This window comes from Chenopodium album, chromosome 14 (assembly GCF_948465745.1).
Source record: "Chenopodium album chromosome 14, dcCheAlbu1.1, whole genome shotgun sequence".
Taxonomy (NCBI): Eukaryota; Viridiplantae; Streptophyta; class Magnoliopsida; order Caryophyllales; family Amaranthaceae; genus Chenopodium; species Chenopodium album.
In genome coordinates this window covers 45,466,800-45,488,859 of record NC_137847.1, presented here as the reverse complement: position 1 = coordinate 45,488,859, position 22,060 = coordinate 45,466,800, and the positions used below count along the sequence as shown (strand labels likewise).

At 32.1% G+C, this 22,060-nt stretch overlaps 1 protein-coding gene across 1 annotated transcript; it reads left to right on the top strand.

Annotated features, from left to right (window-relative positions):
* Window positions 1-13,795: 13,795 nt before the first annotated feature.
* On the top strand, window positions 13,796-18,631 carry LOC145579328 (protein INCREASED PETAL GROWTH ANISOTROPY 1-like). Its single transcript, XM_081636569.1, has 6 exons — window positions 13,796-15,326; window positions 16,001-16,132; window positions 16,231-16,412; window positions 16,529-16,640; window positions 17,936-18,070; window positions 18,247-18,631. Exons 1-6 carry the CDS (start codon window positions 14,058-14,060, stop codon window positions 18,382-18,384), a joined length of 1,968 nt encoding a protein of 655 aa, XP_081492695.1. The 5' UTR covers window positions 13,796-14,057; the 3' UTR covers window positions 18,385-18,631.
* Window positions 18,632-22,060: the final 3,429 nt, after the last annotated feature.

Sequence of the window (22,060 nt, the reverse complement as noted above, 5' to 3'; positions counted from 1 at the left end):
GGTGCCTTTTACTCTTTTCTAATATCATGTTAGTATCATGCTAGGGCTAAAGCTTTGATTTTTATTTTTTAGTGACATGCTAGGGTTTGTTATTAATCTTGTTAGTATCATGTCTAGGATCTTGCTATTATAGCTTTATTATTAACATGATTATAATTGTTATGATTATTATTTTTATGATTATTATGTTGCTTGATATATTTTATTGTTATTGCTTGATCACGCCTTTTATGCATGTTTAAAGGGAATTTGTACTTGTAATCACGCTTAATAAGATAATTAATAATCTTGTTTAGGGCTAATATGGTTATAATTCAAGTGATCGCCAATTATAGTTTTGCTTGTGCATTTAAATTCAACCAACATAGATAAACAGGTTTAGGGTTAATCTGTTGATTGCATGTTAGTCAGAAAGCGCACATGAATACGAGAAGAATGAAGTAGAGGCCTATTTAGGGCAGGTTCAATCTCTTTTAGGTTGGATTTGTACCTTCATCCCCAAACCCTATTTGGTTCCAGACCTTTTGGAGTTGACGATCTCAAGGATCGTTAAGGGGTGTAATCTTCACCTTGTGAACGGTTTACAAGTTCCTAAAACTTGTTGGCGACTCTTTTGCTCTAGCTTCCTTCCCTTTGGACGCCACCATGCTTAAGTGTATGATCACAGTGGGGTTCAAGTTTGGGGTAATGCTTGAAATATTCCCTACACTATGTGACTATTTTCAATATGAGAATAAACAAGTATGTATTTAAATCTAAATGAACAATTGTTTAAATCCCATTATAAATTCATTAATATCTGAATTATCATAAACAAAACTAGGGTAGTGTTCTCTCAAGACTGGACCCTAGTTGATCTTATCTAAGGTAAGAATGTGAATGATCATATACTAATATCATAATGAACATCTATCAAAATGAAAATGAACATTTATCCAAAAGTCATTTTCATTATAAACTAATTCAAATTTCAATAATTCTATGAAAGCTCAACTAATTCTGAAAATTAGCACAATTATACTCTATATTTCAGTGGCAAATAATTTCATAATTCCTTATGATTTTTACATATGAGCATTATATAAATATGTGAATATACATATATCCAAGCAAGGATGCACAATTTATGTATTAATATTTGAATAAACATCTATCAATAGACAATTTTCATGCATGTAGTATCAATATCCAAATTAGTTGAGACTCATGAGCATTTCTAAATAAGAGAATGAAATAAACGTGAATTTAAATCTAAGTGACTATTTTTCAATATGAGATGTACATATATAACAATCCAATTGAGCATTTATCAAAATTCGAATGATCACCAATTAATATGTGAATGAACATATATATAGGTCATAAAGAGCATTTATATCAATATGATAATGGATGATATAAAAAAGAAATTTCCATTATTAGTCATAACAATCATAAGAACTAAAACAAGTTGTACATAATTTTTAAAATTTTAGACCAATAAATTAATAATATAAAATCACGCCTTTAACACAAAATTAAAGAATATCAAACAATAACATATTTCAACTACAATTATAAGACTCACTTACTTCCACAAAAAAGTATAAGAAGTCACAAATTCTTACTCAAAATCTTTAATTCGAGAGAAAAAATTTGATGGAGATGACAATAATATGAACATATATCAAAAATCTAATGCTCTTACATTAATATGTGAATGATCATTTGCTAATATGCTAATGAACATCTATCATAACGAAAGTAAACATTCCTCAACAATTATTTTCCACACTAAACTAAATTTACATATTAATAATCTGACGAAATAGATCAAACTATCCAGAAAATTAGGACAACAACACTCTGTTTTCAATTATTTATGTCTAATAATTATATAATATAATAACACACCATAAATTAATTCAACACAAGAGTACATCAAATATTTATATAATTCAACCCATATATTAATTTCTTTTTCTAAGATTTGACAATCAATTTGGGGAAAAAAATTAGAGTAATCACATCAATATTTAATAATTATATCAAATCATTAAAATGAAAAAAGGAGAGACAAATTAGTACCTCATCAATAATTCGCGTCAACAATGAAGCTCCCATAAGGAGTGACATGAATAGATGATGATTAAATTTCTATGATGAAAAATATGAAGGTTTTTAAAGAGAGAAAATTAAAGATGAAGGTTTTTGGAGAGAGAAAATGAATATGATGAAATTTTTTGGAGAGAAAATAAAGGAGGATGATTTTTGGAGAGAGAAATCATAAAATGAAGTTTTTAGAAGATAACAATGGTGGTATATATATAATCTATATTTATTTGGAAGGGAGGTTAATTGGTGGTGGTGGTGGTAGGGGGGAGGGGGTGTAGGTATATTTACCTACACTAGGCCGTAGACCTGGCAATTTTGACCTAGCCCCGATGACCCAACCCATGACCCGAAAATAGTGACCCAAAATTGACCCAAAACCCGAATCAACCCAACCCGACCCATACCCGACCCGAAGTGGAATTGACCCGACCTTAACCCGAAATGCGAAGTGACCCAACCCAAAACGACCCGACTCGGGATGACCCGACCCGAAGTTGACCCGATACCGAAATGACCCAACCCGAAGTGACCCGAGACCCGAAGTTGACCTGATACCCAAAGTGACCCGACCTTTAACTTGAATTAATTGACCCAAATAGACTCGAAACCCAAAGTGACCCGAACCAAAATTATCTTATACCTTAAATGACCAAAATCTATTTAAGCTAAAGACTTGACCTGAGCAAACCGAAATAGAAAAAAACCGCAATCCAACTGACTTAATTTTTTTTGTTAATTTGTAATGTGTAACAGTGTAAGTAATTTACATATTTTGAGCATTACTTTTCTCGATTTCTTCGGCCTACTATCTCTATAAGTTATTAAAAAATCGTAAAAATATTGAAATTTAACGACTATTCTACGGAATTTGTCCATAAGATTAAAAAAATTAACTAAAGCTCGAATTAAAAGTCACAATTCTCACAAGTCTAGAAAAAAAAATAGTACAATAATGCTGCGTACATTTCATAATGTTCAATACCAAATGAAATTACAAAATAATCTAAAGTCAAACAATTACTTTATTCCATGAAAAAAGTAGCCTTAATAAATATAGTGAGTTTCTCGTCAAAAAATATATAAATATATACTACCTCCGTTTCATATTATTTGCAACGATTAGACATTTTTCCTCTCTACTTTATGTCAAATCGTTGCAAATAATATGAAACGGAGGTAGTATATAGAATTGAATTTAACCCAATTCATCGACCTGAATATGACCCGACCCGAAGTTGACCCGAAAATTGGACCAGAAGATTGACCCGACCCGAACTGACCTGACCTAAACCTGACCCGACCTGAAATGTTGACCTGAAAGCCGACCCGACCCGATTATCAATTGACCCGAAATCAACCCAAAACCCGAAATAACCAGACTCGACCCGATAACTTTTTGACTCGAACTTGACCCGACCCCGAAATGACCCGACCCAAATGACCCATTTTCTAGATCTACACTAGGGTGTAGGTAGTAGTAATTACAAGTTGTTGATTCAATAAATATTTAACACGGGATAACGGCCCAGCTCATTTACATATATCATACGTAATTATATATCCCTAAACTCTAGTGTATGTAGCTTTACCTACACTCCCTCTAAAACGATGCGTTTAGCCCCCTATTAACCTAGTATCTAAACCCATCAAAATGACACGCTTCAATTCATAAAACCATCGAAATCGCTCGTCGACAATGAGATTTCTAGCAAGTAATGATCTAACAATTGAACACTCCCCAAACTACCGTCATGGCTGCATTCCAAAACCTCCAACGCTAAAGTCGCCGTCGGCGACGGTAGTGGAGATGAATAATCGATTAATCGTGTATGTGACTTAAAAGTGTGTGATTTGTTCTTCTACTGGTCATTTCCATGGAAAATTCAATCAACAAAAATTTCATTGATTGAATTTCCCATCAATTTTTCTCCCTCTTAAATTTTTTAGTCTCTAATTCTACTTTCTCTTTCTAATTGACAGTTATCATAAGCATAGTTGCTTTCTTTTTCTTTCCCAAATCATGAAAGAAAATTTATTAAAGTAGTTTTATTTTTATTTTATTTTTCTTTTTAAATTTATTAATGTTCATTTTCATATTGATAAATGATCACTTTATTTAATATATATTTATTGCGATATTGATATATACATGGTGTATGTTCGTTTTCGTATTAATAAATGTTCATTTTCGTATTGATAAATGTTCATTTTTATTTTGATAAGTTTAGTATTTCAATTTTGATAGACATTCATTCACGTTTTGTAAATAATGTGTATTGATTGTTACAAATACGTACTCTTTTTTATGTAGTATGGACTAGTAAGTAATTAAGTATATGTAGTACTTACTACTTAGCTTGTTTGTATCGTTTGTACGTCGCACCTAACATAAAAGTATATTTTATGCAAGCACTAAGATACTAAAAACATTGAGTAGAGCATTATATGTTTAGCCACATATATTTTTTAATGCTCATTAATTTTTATGCCATGTTCATTATCATTCCAATATATACTCATTATATATGAGTAGATGCCCATTTACATATTATGTTGATCATGTCAGTTTCTATACTCTTTTAGGTTCATTTTTATGCATATATTATTTTTGTTTTTTTAAATACTTTTTCATGTGTTATTTTATATATATATATATATATATATATATATATATATATATATATATATATATATATATATATATATATATATATATATATATATATATATATATATATATATATATATATATATATATATATATATAATGTTCATATTTACTATATTTAAACTACTTATAAATAAAGTTAATGTTCTTATCAAAGTCTTTTGCTCATTCTCATGTAGATACATAGCCAGGATATTAATAGATGTATATTTCGAATTTTTAGTAGATGTTTATACAGATATTATTGCAATTTTTCAACCCCATAATTTAAATGCACGGTCAAGATATTTGTTAATTTTCGTTTGAATTTCATATTGATATTTAATAAATGTTCATTCTTGTATTGAAATATGTTCATCTAGAAATGGATGCATGTTCATTGTCATATTTATACATGTACATCAAGTTATTGAGTTATTGATATATTGACAATACAGGTAAATCAATAGCTACAAGAGAATAAACTCATATTGCACAACCTATAGTGTTTACTTAATAACTACGAAAAATTCTTTTTTGTTGAATCTTCATTTTCATTTTGATAAATGTTCATTTATATATTAGTATATGATCATTATTCGCATATTAATAGACGATCATTAGATATATGATAAATGTCCACACTTTTGCCATCTTCGATCTTAAAATATTTTCTACAGATTTAATAAGGAATTTCAAAAATAATTTGTTATTTTCTATAGTTTTACATGAAAATGATAAAAAAAAACATTTATATATTATTTGATGTTCATTTTCATATGTATAAATATTCATATACTTTATATACTCCACTAATTTTTAATATATGTTAATTTTTCATATAAGCCTCTACAATTATCCTCAAATTCCTTTAATAATACAAAAAATATAACTTTTATAAATTCTTTATCATCTATGAAAATAAGTAAATGTTCTATCAAACCATAATTAAATGTTCAAGTACAAAATATTATATGTTCATTTATGTTTGTCTTTCATTCATGAACAAATTCATTATACAGTACAATGTTTCTGCTATCTTTTCTTGAGCTTTAGTCTTCATAATTTTCTCTCTCCTTCTTAATACTCTACAATCCTCTAAGCTTCATTCTTCATCTTTTTCTCTCTCCTTCTATATTACTTTCATATCTGTAAATTAAAAATTGGAACATTAAGTAATCGACAACTTTAGTTGCCTCGTCATCACCTCCACCACAACAGTGAACCAGTATATATAATTCCAAATCTTCATCCCACAAAAAAAAAAGGAAATATTGGATCAAATTATTTTTATAATTCTTGTGTTAGTTTCTTGATATGGCTTGGTTGTTTGATTAAGCTTGTTATTTGATTGTTGAACTAATTGATCGTAAGTTACGACAATCAATTTTTGATCAAATTAATACACAAAGATCTCTGCAATTCATAAATATATTTAAAGCATGCAAATGTAGCGATTCTACCGAAAACTATTTTGTGCTCGACGGAGAAGTAGAAAATGGCAGTGAGATCAACAGAGATGTAAAATGGAGATCAAGTTAGGTTGTCCTGTAGTTTGAAGGTGAAAGAAATTAAAAACAACAAAGATGCAGCGTCGTTTGCAATGGGGTGCAGGGATTTCATCCTAAACTAGAGTCTAGCTAAAAATTTGTATATCATACGAACTTTGTGAAATGGAAAGCCCAACTATTATCTAGGCTAATTCATACATGAAATTTCTGTAATTATCCTTTATTAAAGCTTTATTATAAAACTTCACTAGCAATGCTTCATTAACTATTTCTCTTTCATATCACGACTTTACTCGCACTTTATACTCCTTTCCTACCTAAGTAAAAGTTTCATCTATTTTTTTGAAATACTTTTAAGAAGATGAAAGGTAAAACAAGATGTGGGGTTTGGTTGATTAATGAAAACATTAAAAAAAAATACACAAATTTTTATATGTAGCCTGTTGTACTGTGCGGCAGGAGTTACTTGAGTTTTTCAGTCAGGGGTTCTTGAGTTTCTCGGTCAGGAATTACTCGAGTTTCCAGGGGTTACTTGAGTTTCTCAATCAGGGGTTACTCGAGTTTTTCGGTCAAACGCTACTCGATTTGCCAGGGTTACTTGAGTTTCTCAGTCAGGGGTTACTCGAGTCACAATTTTACTCGAGGTTCTCGATCAGGGGTTACTCAAGTTTCTTGGTTAGGCCGCATACAAAAAATTGTGACTCAAGTAACGTTTGATCGAGAAGCTCGAGTAACCCCTGATTGAGAATCTCAAATAACCCCTGACTGAGAAACCTTTAACTAAGTGAACCCCTTGAGTAACCCCTGTCTGAACCCCTCAAAGTAACCCTTGACCGAGTAACTCAAGTAACCCTTGACTGAAACACTCAAGTAACCCCTGAGTGAAAAACTCAGGTAACCCTTAACAAAAAAACTCGGGTGACCCTTGCTGCATGGTGTGGCCTGTTGCACTAAAAACTTGGTGTAAAAAATATAGAGGGATTTGAATGATTAAAAGTTAATAAACCATAGATAGAGATGAAATAAGACTTTCATTCAACATGCTTTTAGGTGAAACGAATTTTTTTTCAATAAGACTTCAATTTAGAAACAGTTAGAGTAATTATTTACTGCAAATTAAAACCAAATTTGCATACAAATCTTTTTTCAATAGGCTCAAGTGAGTCAAGTCCAAAGGGCATTTAGGATCACTGTAAATAGCCACCAAGGTACGTTTATTTAATGTCCATTTGCTTACATTTCTGTAGAAATACTTTGTATTACATATTTACATCTATTAACTTAAGCTTTGAACATTTTCCGAACTCAATCCAAGTGCATATGTGTGTAAGAGAAACACAACAATCGGATTGAAGAAGGTGGAATGATTATTAACAGGAGTCCAGAAGACAATATGAATTATCTCTCAACACCAAAACCTATGTTTTTCGTCAACAAAAACTTACAAATGGTCACAAGCAAGCACGAATCTAGTACGAACAAAGTACTCCCTCCGTTTTTTTTAAATACATCACTTTGATTTTTGCACTTGGTTGACTTGATTTTTTCAAGTCTATAAAATAAATAACTATTATATAATACATCATTAAATTCGTCATAATGTCTAGTTTCATAATAAAATTTTGTTATAATTTTTAGTAATTGATAATTAAAGATATTAATGATCAAAGTTGCGTTTCGGTAAATATACCGGTCAAACTAATGCAAATAAAAAAAAAAAAACAGAGGGAGTAACAAACAACGAGACAATCACACTTTAACCCCAATAGGCCAATAGTGAGAGTGTACGACTTTTTCGTTGCGTCCAAAAATCATGGAAGAGATTAAAGTTCAACACATCAATTGGGCCAGGCCTATTGCCAACTGCCCATGTCATCCTCAATTTTCAGAAGCCCCCAAAAGTAGCCTAGGAATTGTTTTATGCACCTGGGTGCATGGTGCATCCAAGAGTATTTTTTTTCTCATTTTGATGATTATTGTTCATTTTATCATCAAATAAACAAACAAATACCATTGACAAACAAATTGAAATAGGCAAATCAATAATTAAAATGGTTAAATAAAATCTTTAAAAAAATACAATCTTATTTACAGTAAACTCAAATTTATAGGTTTTTTTTTTGTGCAAATGCAATAGGCAAATCAAGACATTTAAAATACAATCTTTTTTACAGTGCATTCAATATACACATAGTATCGACATAAAATACTTTGTTATAAATAAAAAGAAACAATGGTAGTATTTTTTTAGGATTCAAATAAGGTGCAAAACCCAATAAAAAATAAATAAACCAACTATTCCGTCAAAACATAACGATGTCACTCTATCCATGAAAAATACAATTTAACATTGACTTTACCTTGTGACTTTTGTTTAAAAATCTACAAGGTTAAATTTAATCATCATATTACTAGTTCATCAAATGTTGTGTTATTAAGGTGAAATTAATAATAAGGAGAAAGCAACGTAGCATAAACATATTGTTATAAATTACTAGTATAAAGATGGCCATGCAAACGGATACAATCTTTAAATTAGAACCCCACCACCTTAGCAAATGAACGAGTAAGAAGGAAAACATCAACTACTTGATCGATATACTACGCCAAATAAATTGTCCTAAAAATATAATAAAGGTGGAGTCCCTTGGAACTAGGGTACTTCATAGTAGTACATACATTTACTCACTTCCACCTTGCTTAGTTGGCCATACATTTACTCACTTCCACCTTGCTTAGTTGGCAACCTCCATTTTAGTCCCTTCAATTCGTTTACATGAGTGTTTTTATTAAGGACCATGACCACCCTTCATTTATTCCTCATACATTCATTCATTCCCACCTCTTGATCATCTCACATAATTCTTACTCTTTGTCTGTGTTGAACAAATCTCTCTACATTCAATGTCGACCGATGTCTCTAGGCATCCATTGGCTCATATTTTTTCTTACATTAACGTATTAATCCTAAATTTGTTCAAAATATCAATACCAAATGGTCCAAATTACGGACCTGTTAAATTGATGATGTTTCTGTATCATTTAAATTGAAGATTACGTTTAAAAAGTTATCACAATTCGAAACCATTTGAGAAAAATTGCAATTGTTGTTTATAATTGAAGGTCGTGTTTAGCGAATTCAAATCTTTCTAATTAATATTATTTCTGCATTATTTAAAAATCACAATTCACAACAACTGAACTTTTACATTATTCATATATTAATTATTTTGATCAAATATTGTCACAAGCTTATTAAAACCACAAATTTTATTATACAAAAATGATTGAATTATATAATATTATAATGTCTAAGTTTTACAGTTCGTACAATTTCTATAAAAACAAATGTTACTAATGATTAGAGTATGATATTTAGACTAAAATCCTAATTCAAGCAAATATATTCGTATCTATATAATATAGTAAAACACGTTCCTAAAAAGGTACACATGACCAATCCCTACCTTATAAAAAGTAGAAACATTCTCTTAGGAATAGTGTACTACCAATCATACCCTCAAAACTATGTACAAAATGTGTATTTACTTTAATACCCTCATTAATATGTTTACTATCATTAATATATTTAATTTTTTTTTTTATCATTAAACATATCATCAATTAATTTTTTTTTTGTTAACAAATAATTTGTAATGATTTTTTTTAAAATAAAAAATTCTAATGCTTTACACTTATATGATATTATTATTATTATTATTATTATTATTTAAAAAGAAAAAATTTGTATGTACAATGAAACGGTTTATCACCAAGTGACTGTTTATTTTTACTTTTTCATAGTTGCTCTTCTTATTTCCGCAAAGTCTCTTGACTCTTGCGAACTTTGATTTGGAATAAAATCCTACTAACTTATTATCCCCCCCCCCCCAAAAAAAAAAAAAAAAAAAAAATCTTGTCGTTTTTTAATTGCAACTATTGTTAAGGTTTATTAGCTTTGTTTTGGTGTTTAGAGAGCCACAAGGGCGAATGATGAGAATCGATCCAAAGATCTCTTGGATCGGGAGGGGAGCTCTAACCACTTGAGTTATCCCTCACTATGTGGTTTATTAGCTTTTTAAGTCTACATATAAACAACATCCATTATAGAATTTGAATGGGATTCATATATTAAATAGTTTGGTGATATTTGAGCAGGCGTATGCTATCAGATCAAGAGGTATAAAGAACTAAATATCCTAAAATCAAGGGAAATCGGTGGTAGAAAAAAATGGTATTAATTATGAAGAGAATTTAAGATGAAAAATATAACTAATTGGCTATTGCTTTAGTATTGATATAGATATTAGATGGTGGTCGTAGAACATTAAAGAACTTGTTTACATATTATTACTCCACATGACCAAAGCTCACAAAAAAATTCATTTGAAGAAAAACACGATAGAAATATTATACTAAGTACTATTGAAACATGAACAACAATTAAGAGTTCTAAACTAACAATGGCCGCTTAAAATATGAAGGGATGGAAAACAATCAAATATTATATAATAATGATAATTTTGATATAACACTATCAAACTTTTCAGGATTTAAAAAATAATTGTCTTAAAAGATTTTGGTGGTTTTCTTATAATTCTACAAATTCACCACACATGCACATAAATCAAATAGTCAGTATTAAAATTACTAGGTCTACCACCCTAACCAAAGGTGTAAATACACGCCCACACAACTTCTCCGCAAGAGCTAGCCCCTCCGCGGGCATCGCGCGCGTAGGATACCCTAGTTAAATGAAAAGTGAGAACTTAATTAACCACCATTCTAATGTGACACTAATGCCTTTTGTTTTAAAATGAAAGATATTTCGTATATAGGTGATTTTCTAATAGAGCTATACAAGTAATTTTTAGCTTCAATACTTTAATTAAGCAATAACATGCAAGTAGTATAGACATTCACCTCGCGCAATTCACAATAGAAATCATATTAATATATGTTATTATTTCTCTTTTACAAAATTTTAAGAGTATTTACTTTAAACATTAAGCAGCTAATAATCATAATATGACATCCATTTGATAAAACAAAAAAAATAAAATAAAAATTAGAAAAATTTGCAAATTACAACCATTTAAAGTAAGTATTTTGAAAATTACAGCCATTTAAAAAAAAATTGCAAATTGCAGCCCAAAAATTGCTATAAATTGTAAATTGCAACCTAATTCAATTTTTAATCGGTTTGTGTGTCGAAAATTGTTCGGTAAGGTTTTAGAGGCCAATTTAACTCTTAAATATCCAAATTGAGCTCGGAATTGACAAAAAATGAAAGTAAGTGCCTCATTTTTATAGCAATAAATAGTTTTCCATAAATCGATACATTTTCGTAACACAAAATGAGGCACTTACGTTATTTTTTTTGCTAATTCGAGCTAAATCGGATCCTTAAGAACTAAAATGGCCCTTAAAACCTCATCGAATATTTTTCAACACGCAAACCGATGAAAAGTTGAATTGGGTTGCAATTTACAATTTATAAGAACTTTTGGGTTGCAATTTAATTTATTTTTTTAAATGAATGCAATTTACAAAATACAAACTTTAAATGGCTGCAATTGGCAAATTTTCCTAAAGATTACGATCCAAAACATTGGCTAGGACACGCTCTAGTTAAGAATGAAAAGAGAAAATACAAGTTATTTGTACTCCTTCTGTCCCATAATATAGTTCCTATTTGTGTTTTTTCACAGTATTTAAGAAATAGGAGGAGAAAGTATATAAATATTAATAAAAGTGAAAAGTACAATTATAGACAAAAATTGGAGAGAGAAAGTGAAAAAAGTAAAAAATATGTGCAAAATTCAAGGGTAAATTAGGAAGAACAATGAATCAAGTTAAAAAAAGTGAGGGTATAATGGTCTGTACATATTGTTCAAAAATAAAAACAGGAATAATATTTTGGCTCTCCAAAATAGGAAAACAGAAACTATATTATGAGACGAATGAAGTATAACGTTAAATGTTAAACCACCAACTAGAAAACAGAGAAACGGAAACTATACACGAGTACTTAACCAGGCTAGCTAGATCTTGTGTTAAAATTAGATTATGGCATGGACAAATTAATTATAAAGATCTAAATAATGTTGAAGTCATGGATAAATGGTGACCAAAGTAACCGTTGACAACACAGTAACCAGTCAAATAATAATCCTATTAATTATAACAAGTACACAACATAAAGCGTGACTAAAAGAGCGTGGAGCCACCTCATTACCTCAAGGCTCAAATTGTGTCCATATGACCATATCTAATTCCCCCACTAATAATACGAGTAAGAAATTTGTACACATTTTTTTTTTTTTTTTAAACCAGAAATTTGTACACATAAATATTCCCATAAACTAACAAACTACCTTTTGTAATTAGGATCAGACAAACATCCTATACTGAAAATTTCTATGTACAGGACCATCACACTGCTTCATGACTTCATCTAGTCCCTTAACCATTTTTTTTCTTTTTTTTTTTTTTTTTTTTTGACAAGTCAAAATAAAATTAAAATTTGAAAAAACATAACTTACCAGTGCAATAATAAAGAAATATTCACCCTAAATTTATTCCATCTTTAACATCTTGTAGTCAAATCTGTAATACGGTGCGTGATAGGATTATTCATATATCATATTTGTACTTTTTATGTAATGGTATCACACGTATAAAATAAGTTTTATCAAACAACTTAAAAGACTTTTTTATACGGAGTAAATTAAAACTAGTTATTAATGATGTCATAATTGATATACCGACCTCGTACTTGAGTAATTCATGTGATAATATTATTGCAACACTAATTTGAACACGTAATTAAAAATCAAAGGAATTATTAATTGTGCTCTACAATGATTTGATTTTCTAATGTGATTAAACTTTAATCTATATTAATTAAACTGTTGATGAAAAAAATTATCAAACAAAATACTCCCTTCGTTTTTAAAATCTTGCTTCACTTTTCATTTGCGGCCGTTTTTAAATACTTGCTCTATTTCCTTATTTAGAAAGGTTTTACAGTATTTAACTAATTTCTCTCACCTAATGGAGCCAACATAAATCAAATTTTATTAATTTCATATTCTCTCTCCTCCAATTCTCTTCACTACTTTTGCTCTTTATAATTTTTTATTTTTCCACTAACCCCACTACCTCCATATTTTATTATTGTCTCCAATTTCTCCTAAAACTTCGCGTATGGAGAAACGAAGCAATTATTTAAAAACGGATGGAGTATTACAGTACTAAATTCATATTAATGTACTTAGTATAATTTAAGTAGGGATGAGAATGATAAGGCTAAATTTACCCCGTCCTATACCGTTTTACGCCTCTACCCCATTAACATCCTTAGACACAAACGACACGTAACTCATACATCGGACTTAACTGGTCACAAAGACTCAGTCCAACCTGCACTGATCCAACCCAATCCGACCAAACCCATGAGTCCCCATGACCATAGATAAATCTTTCCTTTATGCGGAGTATGAATCATATAATTTCTATTCTCCGACTTTAATTTAAAACTCTAATAAATGACTCAACTTTCTATTTGTATATTTGTATCTTTCTCTCCTCCCTCCCCACTAAAATTCAAACTAGTATCCACATAAACACGACCGTTTCTGTGTTCCTCTTCTTCACTCTCTCTCTCTGTTAACTCTGCACCTTTTCTCTCTCTTCCTTAAACCCTTCCTCACTTCCAAAGTCCCCATCACTTCAATTCCCACCATCACTCCATAAACCCACCACTCTTTTCACAACAACTCACACGGCTGTGTTAATTTTAGATGGTAGCAGGCAAAGTAAAGTCAGCAATGGGGTTACAAAAATCCCCAAAACCCTCTAAACCACCACCATCACCACAACCACAACCACCGTCAAAACCACCGTCACCCTCCCACAACTCCGCCGGAAAATCCTCCTCCCAAAAATCCACCGTCTTCAACCGATCTTTTGGCGTCTACTTCCCTCGCTCCTCCGCCCAAGTCCAACCCAAACCCCCCGACGTCACCGAACTCCTTAAACTCGTCGAAGACCTTCGCGACCGTGAGTCCCGCCTTAAAACCCAACTCGTCGAGCAAAAACTCCTCCGTGAGTCCGCCGCCATTGTACCCTCCCTCGAAGCGGAGATCGCTTCGAAGAGGGCGGAAACTAACAGGCTTGTACAGCGAGTGGTAGAGCTGCAATCCGAGAATGAGAAGCTCATTCGCGAAAGAGAGATCATGAAGGATATCTTCGAGCGGGAGACCAGAGAAAAGGATGTGAAAATAGCGGAGTTATTGTCGGAAATTGAGGATGTGAAGCAGCTATCCTCGTCTCAGAGGTTCCAGGGGTTAATCGAAGCTTCTGGAAAGTCTAATTTGATTAAGAATTTGAGTTTTCGGAAATCCGGATTTTTAACTACCACCCCAACGGCTTCTACCTCCTCTTCTTCTGCCACCGTATCTGCTAAGGAAGGCGGCAATGACGATCATCGCTCTCATGTTCATTATCCGCCGCAGCTGACGCCGTCGTATGCGGTGGCGGAGATTGAACCGCCACGGCATTCGCGGTGTAGCTCGGCGGATGAAATTGCAGAAACTTCAGAATATTCCTCTTCGTTTGTTCGATCACGGATTCCGAGAGTACCAAAACCTCCACCCAAGCGTTCGTATTCCGACTCACATTCTAATTCCAATTCACATTCACATTCTTCCTGCTCATCTTCGTCGTCGGATGTTCGTAAATCGACGGACAGCATCACAGCACCACCACCTCCACCACCACCACCACCACCACCACCTTCAACGTTGAAATCAGTTCCTCCACCACCACCACCTCCTCCGGCGAAAAAATCTCCGGCGCCACCACCTCCACCGCCGCCACCTGCTCCGGCGAAAGGTGTAAAAGTTATGAGTTCGAAAGTTAAGCGAGTGCCGGAAGTGGTAGAGTTTTATCATTCGTTAATGAGGAGAGATTCCCGGCGAGATTCCGGCGCCGGTACGCCGGAAGTTACGTCATCGAGTGCACGTGATCTCGTCGGAGAGATTGAGAATCGGTCGGTTTATTTACTTGCGGTAAGGTTTTTTTTAAATAATATTTTTATGTCCGTTGGAGGGTGTTTTGAGTTATTTACCATATTGCCACTGAGGAGTCCTTTTTTCTGGGTTTAAATTTGACATTGACAAGACTAAAGAGTGTACTTGTCTTTATTTATGAACTTTTTGGTTTGGATTTTGGTTTAATTTGTTTTAATTCCAGCTGCTTGTTTTGATTCCATTTGATTTTTTGAAAAAGAACTTTTATACTAACAAGTTGCACTTTTTTGTTGCTTTAATTTGATTTTATTATACCAATAATTCTTGTTACATAAAATAGAATTAAAAAAAAAATGAAAAGAGAAGTCTTGTTGTTGGTCAAGTTTCAAATTGTCAAACATATAGTCATATACATTTAAGTTGAGATTGATTGTCCAACAATCCAACATTGGTTAAAAATCTTAAAATCATTTGTACTACGTAATTGTACTAAATGTTTGAAATTTGAGGCAGATGCTGCTAATTAATGACATTGGTGGGATTAATTAGATTATCGTTTAATTAACTGGCTTAATTGATTAAAGTATCCGGGTGGTTACAAATTTACAATGATCTGGATTGTACTGCGTATCTTATTTACTTCACTGTTGTTTGTAGCTAATTATTGTTGATTTTAATTTTTGTTTTGTGGGTTGTTTTGGATTGAAATCTAGATTAAGACAGACGTGGAAACACAAGGAGAATTCATCAGGTTTTTAATTAAGGAGGTCGAAACGGCTGCATTTACAGACATTGAAGATGTGGTTTCTTTTGTGAAATGGCTTGATGATGAACTTTCTTACTTGGTATGTCCCACTCAATCAAAGACCCTAAATATGTGTTTTGTAATTTATATGAGAATATGAGATTGTGTTTGCTAAATGCTTACAAATTGTGTGTTTAGGTTGATGAAAGGGCGGTTCTGAAACACTTCAATTGGCCGGAGCAGAAGGCTGATGCATTGAGGGAAGCTGCATTCGAGTATTCTGATCTTAAGAAGCTCGAATCTGAGGCTTCGTCCTTTAGGGATGTTGCTCGTCAAGCTTGTTCCACCACTCTCAAAAAAATGCAAACTCTACTAGAAAAGTACTACATTGAATATTCATTGCCTCATGTTCAATTGTTGCAATTCTATGTACATTATGGAATAACATGTTGATACAACTAACTAATGTTATTTCATTATCTGCTAATTGAAATAGATTAGAGCATGGAGTTTATAATCTATCGCGACTGAGAGAATCAGCTGCCAACAGATTCAAGTCATTTCACATTCCTGTCGATTGGATGCTTGATACTGGATTCGTTAGCCAGGTGAATTTTTTTCTTAAAATCACTTTCCGTTTTGCTGTATTTTGAAATAAATATATTGGTCGAATAACAAGGTGAATAATTAGTTCATTATTCATTGGCGAAGAATCTTAATACTGTAATTATTGTCCTTAAGCATGAAATTGGAATGTTATGTATTCCCATTATTGAGTTCTTTAATTTATGTTTAATATTTTGTTTAGACATGGTCCATTGGCACAATATGAAGTATAAAATTACTAAATTAATTAATCCCACACAAGTTAGGTTGAAATGTTGGATATACATGACCGTTGTAGTAGTTCTTGCTACATATAATTGTTGGAACATGGTCCACTAAACCATACTATAAAAAAAATAAAAAATAAAATAAAAAATAAAAAATAAAAAATAAAAAAAAATAAAAAAAAAACATATTATCTTACTTAGCATTAATAATGTAACTAAGTGACAAAATAAAGGTAAAGATAAAAATAGTATAATGTGGGTTAAATAAACTAGAATTATGCATGCATGCGCACATGGGTAATCCCATAAAAATTGTAGTAATATGGTTTGTTTTGGATCTTTGCTTAGCTTAATTAGCTTAGGAAAATAGTAAGAGTATCAGATTCTTAGGGTGAGAAAGTTGACCTTTTATGAATCCCCAAACACCTAAAAAGCCACACTTTAGGATCCTTCCTACACTTGCGACCAGGGATCTTGAAAGTTCCTAGATTCATGTCTTGGTTGAGTTAATTAGGAAGGAGATTGTTAATATAATAATACCATGCTGAGTTTGTCTGATGTCGAGTTTTTATTTGTTTGCTTGTGTGCTTGGTCATTCGAGTAAACGGGTTGTGTTTGTGTTGTAATCTGGGTTGATGGGTGCTTTTTTTGTAAAAACTTGTGGGATATGTCCTATGTCGTATGTTTTTTTTATAATAGATGATGAATTGATTGTGGGTTATCATACCCTGTCATGTATATCCAACCTATGTTACTTGGACTTGGGGTTCTTTTTTAATGGGTGTTATGGCATGCATTTTGAATGTTGGTTGATTTACTATATAGAGCAATTATTGTAAAATGAACAAAATCATGTGATTATATCTATGTTCATCAACATTTAAACCTCATCAACATTTAAACCAAATATAGCCAGACAACACTTGTTTTGTGAATTGAAAATGATGAAGTACAACTGATAAAAGTTATGAAGTATAATTGTACCATAACAAATAGTCATATACGCAGTACGTAGAAACAGTCTACATCATTCATCGTTGTATTGATGTTAAAGCTTTTTCAATTGACAGATCAAGTTAGCATCTGTAAAATTGGCAATGAATTATATGAAAAGAGTATCAGCAGAACTTGAAGTTGTTGGTAGTGGTCCCGAGGAAGAGGAGTTAATTGTTCAAGCTGTCAGGTTTGCTTTCCGGGTACACCAGGTAATTTTTTCCTGACTCGATCTGATTTTAGATTAAATTAATCAGTGACCAATATTTGCAAGTTTAAAGTCTCAAAGATAAATTCAGATATTTACTGCATATATAAGCTGTTCGATTTGCTTTCGTGGTACATAATGGTGTTTAAATGAACTAATTTTCCCTTCTTGTGCGATCAGTTTGCAGGAGGATTCGACACAGAAACTATGAGAGCATTCAAGGAGCTGAGAGACAAGGCAAGATCGTGCCATGTACATTGCCAGAACCAGCAGCCGCATCAGCAACAGAGGCTTATGTACCGATCTATGCCCTGCTAGATTATTCTTCTGCAGCAAACTCAGCTTCAGAAATTCATCATATCATCATTCTTTTGTTGTTGTAAAGTTAAAAAATGTCATGTTTGTGGAAGTGATCATCAGAAGTAGCCCTTTTGTGCTTATACATGTTTTTTGCCCAATTTACTTTATTTGTTGTAGTGGCTCTTCTGATATCACAATGAAACTGTATCGAGAAATATAATGAATAATTTCGTAAAATTCCTAAGTACCTTTAGAACTCGCAGAATTATAAGAAATCGAAATCATGAAGAACTCGTTCCTACGGAATATTTGCTTACTGATTCTAAAACTTTTAGTAACACCATAGAGAACTAACCTTACAGGATAAAATTTGATCCAAAGTATTACTAGTATTATTAGTCCATATCATATAAGTTGCTGAATTTTAACGTTTCAGCAAAGTTTTTTCACAACGTAGAATTGCATATTCAATACAATACTCGTACTTTTGCTGAAGCAATAGAGACATTCGTATCAAAAGGAGCAACGTAAAGCCTTACATGAAGATGGTATCTTTCCAAGTTTAAATAAATAATAATCAATGTAAAGCTTTCCCATATTACAAGGTGTTATTGTATCAATTTTCATGACATGGTTTACTTCTCAAGGATGAGACATAATTTAATATAGTTAGAGTACTTAGTTGAAACAAAAACAATAAAAGAGATTGAATCCAATTTCTTTGGGAAAAAAGTACGTAAGTAATTAAAATTCAATAATCGGGTTAAAGAGTAAAAAGATTGAAATATTTTAGTTTCCCCATTCCTTAATTTGATAGAAATTAACATTATACATGAGACAAATTTACAATTATCTGCTCCTTCGGTGTTTTTTAAGTGTTTTATTAACTTTGACCAATGTTTATACTTTATACATAATATTATATTGTATATAATTATATGAATACATGCTGAAAACTGGAATCATCTTGAGGTATAAACTTTTTAAAATATTATACAAGTACTTCGTATATGTTTATTAATAATTTAAGCTAAAATTGATCAAAATTCATGTTGTAAAATGTGCCAGTCCAATTGTAGTGCTTAAAGGATATTGTAAAATTTGTAATTTGTAATACCATGATACTCTATATGTTCCAATTTGTTCGGTCCGTTGTATTTCTATGAGTCAAACTTTAAAATTATTGAATGGTTATAAATATTTACGTTTTAAGGCGTAATCTATAAATCGTGAAAAGTCAAATGGGACAAAAGGTAATTACATCAAGTGCGTTAGTGAAGAATTGACACGGTACATGTTTTTAAGTAAGTATCCAAAGGTAGTTACAAAGCTAAAATACAAATTAAAGGACTTTTTTAAGTCTGTATAAGCATGATGCATGCCTGAACTAAGGAATGTGGACAAAGCAAAATTGGTCTACATTATGGATCTAAAAATGTGCTTTAATTTATTTGGTGTGCTTAATTAGATTGCATCCTAATTGATTAGTCATTTTGCTTAACGGATACTACACTAGTAATCTATACTGTAGAGCTGTCAAAAGCTGACCCGATCCGAAATACCGACCCGAACCCGATTATTAACCGACCCATCTGAACCCGAAAAAATGGCGGCCCAAACCCGACCTGAAACCAACCCTAGACCCGAGTTGACCCGAGTATGTGAGACCCGAACCTCAACATGAACCAACCTGGAGATGACCCGACTTGAACCGAAATTGACCCAAACCCGTTTTAACCTGTCAAAACCCGAATTTAACCCGACTAGTTACTAACCCGACCTGAATTTAACCCGACCCGTTCCTAACCCGACCCGAATTTAACCCGACCTATTACAAACTCGACCCGAAATCAACCCGACTTGTTATTGACCTAACTCAAATTCAACTCGACTTGTTATTGACCCGACCCGAATTTTACTTGACCTATTACTAACCCGGCCCAAAAATTCAACCCGATCTGTTACTAACCCGACTCAAAATCAACACAACTTGTTATTGACCCGACCTAAATTCACCCAAATTGTTCCTGACCAGATTTCAAATCACCTTAAATTCAATTTAGACCACCTTATTATTGTTGATCAAATCATTTTGTCTAGAGAGACCAAGTCGGTCCAGGCCAGCAAAAGAAAGGAGCATCATCCCCAAATTTAAGAGTTAAATATAGTATATATTTGTTGTATGGTCAAAGGAGATAATTATCTTCCTAAATTATAGACTATTCCCTAGTATGTTGCCATATATATTATAGTCAAAGGAAATAATTAGCTTGATAAAAGTGATAATCATCTATATATAGTTAGTTGAACCCAAATATGACCCGATGTTGACTTGAATGAACAATACAAGAGGAGGGGGGTGAATTGTATTGTAGAGGAACTAGGGTAATTTTTGCGGAATTTGTAAAATAAACTTAAAGAAACTTAAAGTGCAAAGAGAGATTTTTACGAGGAAAACTTCTTGGCCCTAATCAAGAAGAAAAACCTCGACCACAAGGGATTTTAAACTCAACTCTTAATTATAATAGGGAAAACAACCTATTACAAACTAAGACATTAAACCAAGTTCCTCAACGAACTTGAGTTCCCTTCAACTGATCCCTCAACCAGTTGAACTCTCTAACTCTTTCTCTCTTTCTCTTTTACTTCACTCAAAGTAAAAACATTTTAGAGTTTACCCAAACAATAACCCAATACAACTCAAGATTAAACTCTAATACTAAGTACTAAGACACTCAAGGACTTAAGTGGATTATGACTCTTTTCGAAAACTAGAATATTGCAATGCTCAAGTGTGTATTTCTCAACAAAAAACCAAGCAAATTTATAGAAGATAGAGGAAGTTAAAACTGTCGTTGCTCAATCACCACTAAGTCACAACTTCCTTAAGACTAGGAAGTGCAAGAAGTGGGATCTTGGGAAGCAAGCAAAACCGAACTTACAGGGAGTGGTTTTACTGCTTCCCTAATTTTCTCAACCTCTTTGACAAGGTAAAACACACGTTTAAAAATATTTTCCAAAAACAGATTTTCCAAAAGATAAACTTTGATAAAAACAGAAAATCTCTTAACTAAAAAGATATTTTATAAAATGATATTTCACAAAATTACTTTCAAAAATAAGATAACCAAGTTAAGATATGGAAAATAAAACTTTATCATATAAAATAAAATCCACTTGAGTCAATTCTACATTAACCATAATATTTTCATACTTGAGTCTTTCACTAATTTCTTTTAGCAAGAGATTCTTGTCAAAGAGATATAAGAATCTGTTTTGAACATCAGTACGTTGGTTCTCAATCCAGGTACTTTGTTCCTTGCAAACTTTGAGAGCTTTTTCATATTCATTTAGCTTTTTAATATCAATTCTCCAATCATCTTCCATTTCTAAAAGAAAATCAATAAGCACTTCTTTAGAGAGAGTTCTAAGGTGATTAGGATCGATGAATACCTCTTTAGCCAGTTCTTCATTATAGGCCTTCTCATCGCGCTTGGCCATTAGACAGGGATTGACAGTTTCTTCTACAGGTTGTTCTTCTTCATCTTCACTCTCATAATCTCCCTAAGTAGCTATCATAGCCTTCCTGATGTCTGTCTTGTTGAAAGGAGTTTTATTGCTCTTGCTTTGTTCCTTGGCCTTCCCTTTTCCTTTCTCAGTCTCCCACAGAGGACATTCTCGAATAAAATGTTCT

What these genes read in the sequence shown, in the direction of transcription:
- LOC145579328 (XM_081636569.1), top strand. Translation starts at nt 14,058, where the DNA reads ATGGTAGCAGGCAAAGTAAAGTCAGCAATGGGGTTACAAAAATCCCCA. An exon ending in GGTCGGTTTATTTACTTGCG is followed by an intron (nt 15,327 to 16,000) that starts GTAAGGTTTTTT and finishes ATTGAAATCTAG; the next exon opens with ATTAAGACAGACGTGGAAAC. An exon ending in ATGATGAACTTTCTTACTTG is followed by an intron (nt 16,133 to 16,230) that starts GTATGTCCCACT and finishes TTGTGTGTTTAG; the next exon opens with GTTGATGAAAGGGCGGTTCT.